The sequence below is a fragment of the Mangifera indica genome, chromosome 5 (genome assembly GCF_011075055.1).
Source record: "Mangifera indica cultivar Alphonso chromosome 5, CATAS_Mindica_2.1, whole genome shotgun sequence".
NCBI lineage: Eukaryota > Viridiplantae > Streptophyta > Magnoliopsida > Sapindales > Anacardiaceae > Mangifera > Mangifera indica.
The window spans coordinates 1,349,876-1,358,400 of record NC_058141.1 but is presented as its reverse complement, the minus strand read 5'-3'; the positions used below and the strand labels follow the sequence as shown (position 1 = coordinate 1,358,400).

The following is an 8,525-nucleotide window of genomic DNA, read 5'->3' as shown; positions in this document are numbered from 1 at the left end:
ACTAATTTTAAGTCATGTTCTCTTCAATACCTTCTACTCTTAAAAGGGGAAAAAAGTTGCATAAATATAATCTAACGACAAAGTAAAATAAAAATATATAATGAGTAAGATATAATAATACAATTATAACAAAATCTAGATATAGTTAGCTAGGTTACAACTCCAAGTCTCAGAATTTTTTATCAAACTCTTGATTTATTTGTGTAAGTGGAAATAAATAATTTTAGAATCATAGAAAATGCATACCCAGATTACAATACATACGTTTTTTGATGATGTTCAATGATCCATGTGTCCCAATTAATAATCCACAACACAGTTTGCCCTTTTGCCTTTTTGTATTATGTGGTTTTTGGTCTTATCGTATTTTGTATTTTTGCAAGGAAGAAGAAGAAGAACCAGAAGCCCCTGCACAATAGTTGCGTAACTTATATATATTAATCTTAAGTGATAGTCGGGATTTCAAATTTTGAAATCTCAATTGTTGTTAACTTATATAACTATCAAAGGCAGATGAGAATTTTAACTGTAAGGTTTATTTAGATATTTTAACTCTAATGAATTGGGTCAACCTATCATGGGTAGACTAAATCCAATATCTCCTACTTATACATAATGGGTGATCCAAACCAGAACTCTTCCACAAGAATCTTATAGAACAAAGCAACTCATATTAACAAATGTGTTATGTGACCTTATGAGCAATCTATACTTGGGAGCTAATTTACTATACATCTATTAGGAATAACATAGTCACTTCAACCCAAATAAAATAATAAAGCGTTAGTCTTGCAACATCCCAAACTTATTTGATAACACTAGCTTCCTTTAATCCCTCATTTATTATTGTGTTATTTTCTTATATATTAATGATCAAGTATATTCTACCGTATGAGTGATATGATTGGCTAACCAATGGACACACGTAATATAAACTCTTCATTTTCTATTTGAAATTTTCAATTTAAACTTTACTACTTTTCTAGTCATGTTTCATAAACTAAATTGTACATGGCTATAGGTGTTAAGTTAAGATAACAACACTAAAAGTAAACATTAAATAATAATAAAAAGTTTAAGGGTATCAATATGAGATAATCCTCACAAAGTCTCACATAGTGATGGAGCAGAGATTCGTTTTCTCACTACTTTAAATGATTGTCTTACTTATGCACATATGATATGAATCATGTGCTATAATGTATATTTTGTCAAATTTCAATACCAACACTATACAGATCTTAGTTTAGTTGTCGTATACAAAGCCTAACTTGATTTCTTAATTATCTCTCAAATCTTGTAGGTATTATTATATATTAAAAACTCACATCTGACATTCACAAGTTATTTGGATATGAGAGGAATCAAAACCAGTCATAGCTAAATTTATCCATTCATGACCTTCTCTTGATTAATTATTAAGGCGACATGTCAAATAAAAATAATTCATTTGTTAAGTAACTCTCATCTTCTATGTGCGCTCTTTTAGTGTTATCAATCTTAAGAAATATGTCTTATTTTTGCATGTTTTCTAAGCGCCGAAGGCGATTACTCGTGTGAGTAAGCTAATTTTTAACTTGTGTGACATTTAATTTCCTTGAGCTAAAAAGGATGTGTATACAATGAAAACCCAAGAATTTTGAGATATAAGTTCAAATACAAAATGAATTTGAATTTATGGTTTTTGATATTGTGTCACCAGTACAATATATAAACTCAACAACTTATCATTCATAGTCTACATAATTTAAAAGATTCAACATGTGCAAGATATATATTTCTTGGGACAATCTTGGTAAAAGAATCAGTGACCATACAATTCCTAAGATTATATTGTAGAGTCATTTCCCTTTTGAAAATGAAGTCTTTTAAAACATTGTATCTAGTGTCAATATGTGTGATTATCTTATAAAACTCAAAATCTTTTATTTCAATGGACAACTATTATTTTGACAATCTCGTTTTATTTATCCAGATTCACGAAGAATCTTTTTAACCAAACCATTTCTTACATAATCACTAAACAGACTATATACTGACCTTCGTTGTGGATAAGACAACACATGTCTATTTTTTATCGCTCCAAGATATGAACCCTTTTAGAATAAGAAAACATAATAAAAAATTGATTGGCGTTGGTCTAAATTACCTCCTCAACTGGCATTTAAATAGCCAATCAAATACAAATTCCATTCTTAATCACATAAATAATAATCCACATAGCCTTTTAGATATATCAATATTCTATAGATAGTCTTTCAGTGTTTTTTTTTAATATTGACTCGTATCAATTAATCAACCCGATAACAAGAACAAATGTTCGGGCATATACATACCATAACATACATAGTACATCTAACGACATTTGAATGGACAACTATTGACATTTCTCTACTTTTATCTTAAGTTTTGAAACATATCTCTAAGCTCAATAATTCGCCAATTGGCACATGAGTATCAACGGGTTCACAGTTTATTATATTGAATTGTTCTAAAATTTTTTGAATATTATGCTATTTTGATAGAGTCAAAATTTTCTTTAAACAATTCCTCTAGAGTTTAATTTCCAAAATGTAATCCACTTACCCATATCTTTCAAGTTAAAAGCATGGATAACCATTTTTAATGATCTTCACTTACTTCAAATCATTAACAACTATCTACACATTATCACACACATAGATATAATTGCAAATTTGTCATCAGACTTGGTCACATAGACATAGTGGTTTTGATTAATCATTTTAATGTCACAAGATATTAAGTCTTATGAAATTTTGAGTACCAGTGTCTGAATGATAGTTTTAGGTCATATAAGGTTCTTGAAGCTTGCATACTTTGAGTTTCAGATTTATAACAACGAGATCTATATCTTGTTTCACATGGATTCCTTTGCCAAGTTCTTTACTAAAGAAAGTTGTTTTAACATTCATCTGATGAAATTTTAAATTCAAATGCATTACTACAACTAGAATCAAACAGATTGAAGTAAATCTTATAAATGGGAAAAACGATTTTTTCATAATCTATACCTACTCATTGGTATAGTTGTTCGCTATAAAATGAAATTATATCTATTTGTTAAGCCACCTACCTTATAATTGATTAAGAAACCCATTTATTCCTAATGGGTTTTCGACTTAACAATGAGTCAACAAAACCTAGACTTGGTTTGTTTCTAAGTATTTCATCTCTTCTTCCAATACATCTTACCATTTTTCCTTGTCAAGAGATACGATAACTTCTTTTATGATTTTAGGTTATTATTATTTTAGGGAGTGGTTATGAAAACCCCATTTTCAATTTAAAATGTCATTAGAGTACTTTTGGACGTTCATCTCTATACAATTGATGATCATTACTCTTACTATCCAAAATAGATTGAAACTTAATCTCAATGCTCCCACTAGGATAAAATAGATGAAGTAAGCAATTAAGGATCATTACTCCCACTATCTGAAATAGGTTTGAGCTCAATTGCATGTGCTTCCACAGTCTGGAATAAGTATATATATTATTTTTTAGGACTCAACTAATGATCGTTAAGATGTACCTATTCTTATTCTTCTCTTATCTCATACAGATAAAACCTTTTTCAATATCATCCCTATTACAAAAAATATCTTCTACGAATGTAGCATTTCTTAATATATTTTCGATTAATCTTCTAGTAAAATCTTTCCTAATGAACACATACCTTTAGAGTGCTCAGCGTATTTAATAAAAATATATTCCTTTTTTCTCGGTCCTAGTTGTTCAAACTCATGAGAAAAGTTATGGATAAACATTGTTAACCACTAGGTAAATGACACTTGAGATGAGTGTACCTCCCGGTTACAGATGTAAGAGACATTTGAGATGGGTGTTCAATTCGATGTTTCGTCATGAGGGTATAGGAGACACTGGGGACAGGTGTCTAGTCAAATACATCTAAGATGCAGATGACAGTAAAACTCTATCAAAAATATTCACAAAAAAACACCAAACTTATTATAAATGTCTACTGAGAGTTACAACTCATGTGTTATTGGGTTTTGTAAGTAGGAGAAACAATGGGGTAGACGAAGAAATGAGTAGATCAATACATTGAGTTGTGTACTCAACTATAGTTGTCTTGACATTTTATTATACATTTGATTTGATTTTTTTAATTAAGTGCAAAAATTAAGATTTAGAATAATGTTTTTTTTGTATTATTTCAATAAAGATATTTTTTGACACGTTCTTCATTAATAATAAGTGCATAATATTATTTTATTACTATACATTGACTATATTTTTACATTAATTAGAACTTGGGTGACACATTATTTCGGTATTTTGATTGTTTGGGATAAATACCTATAGTGGGGTGTCACAACTACACGTTGAAATTGAGATTAAAGAGAACCTAGAAACATAATTATTTTTCCGGTGTATTTGGTTTATATAATTTTATTTTGACATTTTATTTTAATTTTAGCTTGTCAAGAGGCCACTGCTATTTGGCTTCCTCCTTCGTTGACTGGCCTGAAGCTCACACGTCTCTGCAATCAAAATTACAAAATATATGTATATATATATATTAGAAGAGAGGCTGGCATTAATAAAAATAATGAAAATAAAATTTAATATGAGAAAACATATGCAAGGATTTTAATTAGAAAAAAAATTATATGCACAGATAAATTTTACTAATACGTGATTATATGATATAATTATTTATTTGTTTTCTTATTTCAATATTTTTTTTTTTTTTACTTTAAATTTTTTTAATATTTATGTAGCTTAATAAATAATACATTGAAATATGAAGATTCTAGCTAAGATGGAGTTAGGTTGAGCTGATTTGGATTTACGTTGAGTCGATTATGCGTCACACAACACATGGTTGAAGAGAGGTGAATTCTTGCTACTTAATTCCTTTCACATGAATATGAGAGACAGTGAAGAAGAAGTCATATCAAGGCACGTGGTAGTTGAGATTAAGATTTGGTCCACAGTGCTTGTAATTGACTTATGTACGTTACAAATTTGACTAAGATTTAATTGTCCAGAATTCTACAAAATAGACTACTCTGATTTGATGCTTGAATTGTAGCCTAGTACGATTCACCTGGTTTACCAGTTTTATCCATGATTTTCATGGGATATTATTTTTAATTTCAAACTCAAAAACCCATTTAAACTAAGTAGATATACTCTTTTAGTAGTGTCTTTTAACAAAAAAAAAACTTACTTAAATTATACCATCTCTTTAGAGTTAAACTATATGAAATAAGAAAAATTTTGAATTTAATAACTAATTTCATAATTATTATATTAGACAAATAAAAAATTTGATCTTTTAGTAGTATTTTTTTTTTTCAACTAACATCCTAAATTTTCAAATATACTAAAAAGTATGTAAGAAAAAAACGATCAATAATGAGAAAATTAATTGAAATTTTATCTTTCAAAATTTTCTTGTAATTGGATATATGTTTTGAGATGATTGGTAATGAGGTCTAGGAACCTTCATCCTCCCCAACCTCAAAAGATGTCACACTCTCTTGTTCTTGGCCTAACCCTAGATTTTTTAAAGTTGCACTAAGGGTTGAATTCGATTTAGACCTAAACCAAATAAGATTTAGTGTGAGATCAATTTATATTCGAAAAACTTAATTCGAAATTGACTTAAAATCAACAAAGTACAGCTCAAAAACAATTTAAATTATAGATATGATCTAAATTGGTATAAATTTGAATATTTAAATCAATTTGAATTCAATTATTTCAATTTAAACCTTGAACAATTCAAATCAAGTCTAACTTTAAAGGCACTAGGGCAAGTATCTCTCAAAGGGGAATGCAATACTCATTGCTAGCCTTGTACCCAACGGTCTTTGAATTTCTTTTTTTTTTTAAATGAAGTATTAATTAAAATAAATTATATTTAATATTTAATATTTTTAGTGAGGATGCGAGTGGGTCGATATTCATGGGTTTTCACCATTTTCCTTCTCTCTCTTGTCCCTGAATAGGGGTTACAAACAAGAGGGGTTGTTTGCAAGCTATTCATGGCTTAGTTCGTATTAAATCGAGCGTGAACGAGTAAAATCTCATACTTAAGTCACATTCAATTTTATTATTATTTGATTTAAGTATAATATCAGTAAATCTCTAAAAATTTAATATCTTACATTTAACATCCTTGAAATGTATTTCTCTTAATTTAAATATAGAGTATAAATATATTAATAATGTGATTTTAAAAATTTTTCAAACTAAATTTAAGTGCTCTGAGTTTGAGCCAATAATGTCCAAACATTTTAAGTTTGAACTCGAACCTTAGGTGAATACCATCGAAACGAGTTTAAACCAAGCAATATTCAACAACATATATATTTAATGAATAAAACATGAAACATAAACCCAATGAATGAGCAAGATCATGTCCTTAAAAAATAAAAGAAAGTTGGCACAATATTAAAACTAACCTCACGAGCCTCGAATCCGTCTCGAGCTCCTTCATGTCCATCTCCACGGCCGTTCTTCTTCCAAAGCACTTGTCGTCCCTGCGACACTGCACCGTTCTCATTCTTCTTCCCCTTCATTTCACTGGAATCATCATCATCACCCCCACTGTTCCTTGTTCCATTATTCGCCATACAAAGCTCCATAATTTTCTCCGCCGCGTCGTTCTCATTCTTGCTCTCTTTGATCACCTTCTCCACTTCAGCTTTCGAAAGTTTCATTTTTACCCTCATTCCAGAATCCCCCTCGCCCAAATCGTTCACCTTCTTCATAATGGTGAGATCCGATGCTGATCTTCTCGACAACATCAAGCTCTCAAGCTTTTCTTTCGCGCTCATTTGAATGCCCGACCGAACCCTCCTGGGAACTTTCTCCTCCGCCGCCGCATTCGGAAGCTCCACCAAGAAATAAAGCCGTTTCGGCTCCAAATTCTGCTGAAGCTGCAAAGGCTTCGCCCGAATTCCGAAGTGCTTCACAGCTTCCGATTCCAACAACACGAATCCGGGATAGTTCTTCACCACCTCTTCGGCTTTAACTGGTGTCTTCAACTTGAATGTTTGGCCGCTTATTGTCATCACCTTTGTTGTCTTCTTCCCCCCAAAACTGTTGCCCATGGAAGCACTTTCACTCTCAGAAGTGCTTTTGAAATCAAGTAGAGGCAATAAAATTACACAGCAATGGTGGCCTGGTGTAAGGTGAGAAGATGGGTCTGTTAATTTATAATTATAATGACAATTTATGATGGTCGTTGATGATGTGAAGGGAATCCATGGTCAATAAAGAAGGCAAATAGAATTTAAAATGGACAAAAAGTTTGACAAATGTCGAAAGTACATAAGCTTTTAAGTAATAGTAGAAAACGAATGAATGTATAATGGTCAATATTTTTTCACCTTTAGTTATAATGAATGTATTTACAATATAATTATTTATCACATTCAACACAATAATTTATTTTTATATGCTAAGGTTATCATATTGAAATCAAACCCTATTAGGATACTAATAATAGAGTTCATATTCTTTTGAAAAATCTAAAAATGGCTCTTCGTAAGATAACTCAAACTGCAGATAGTCTCTAATAGTGGGTAACACCCTATTTGCTATATGATTGAGGGTGGATAACAAATAATTAAACAATATATGCATACAAAAAAGTGCCTTATCAGATAAATGATCGTCAATTCTAACAATTTTCTACTTGACGAGTAGGTATTTCACACTAAGAAGACCAATCTTAGCCGCTAATAGCTTTTGCCAATAAGTCTCTGCTGTTTAATGTATTTGCAACAGAACTGTTATCAGATACTCATTCTAAAGAATATTTTGTTTATATATATAATCACACTATCTGCTACATGATAGACAAAGTAGTTGTCAATTTCAACAATTTTCCAATTGACTAACCTCAATTGCACATTATGTAAACTTTTCCAAGCTAACCGTTTTCTCAAGAAGTCTATATTGTAACTGTTTTCCATTGCTTAGTCAACCTTTTCTACCGACACACCGATTATTGAGAACCAATTCTAACTGTTACTGGGAACGAGCTCTTTGAACTGCCATTTTCACATACATTCAGGAAGACTGGAAGACAATTTTTTTGTTAAGATGTAGCCCCGTGATATGTGGAGAAGGGATTTTACTGTTGAAGACAATGCTATCTGGACATACAAAGTTTTTAATGTTCAATCAATACGGATAAAGTCAAGGCATTAATCGGTGGCTCATCACAGAGTTGTTTTTGCTGAGTTTGCAGGTTAATATTTTCGAGACATTTACATATGTCTGTATAAGATTAGAGTTGGATTCAATCTAAATTACATAAATTTGAATAAAATAAACTAAATTTGAGACAAAGATTAGACTTTTTATGTCACCTCAATTGGTAAAAATTAATAATATATGTATACAATTACCTTCTCTTTCTTAAAAAAAGAAAAATTCACCCTATAATTGTAATAACAAAAATTCCTAATCTCCGTTTTAAAAGAATTAATATAAATTTTAAATCATAAGAGTAATATTAT

General features: G+C 30.3%; 1 protein-coding gene across 1 annotated transcript; it reads right to left on the bottom strand.

The window, feature by feature from the left end:
* Nucleotides 1-4,229: 4,229 nt before the first annotated feature.
* Nucleotides 4,230-7,190, bottom strand: LOC123217558 (uncharacterized protein At1g66480-like). The gene is made up of 2 exons (XM_044638640.1): nt 6,459-7,190; nt 4,230-4,526 (listed from the first exon to the last, which is right to left on the bottom strand). The coding sequence occupies exons 1-2, from the start codon at nt 7,107-7,109 to the stop codon at nt 4,467-4,469; spliced, it is 711 nt and encodes a 236-aa protein (XP_044494575.1). The 5' UTR covers nt 7,110-7,190; the 3' UTR covers nt 4,230-4,466.
* Between the last annotated feature and the right edge of the window lie 1,335 nt (nt 7,191-8,525).

What these genes read in the sequence shown, in the direction of transcription:
- LOC123217558 (XM_044638640.1), bottom strand. Translation starts at nt 7,109, where the DNA reads ATGGGCAACAGTTTTGGGGGGAAGAAGACAACAAAGGTGATGACAATA. An exon ending in ACGGATTCGAGGCTCGTGAG is followed by an intron (nt 4,527 to 6,458) that starts GTTAGTTTTAAT and finishes TTTTGATTGCAG; the next exon opens with AGACGTGTGAGCTTCAGGCC.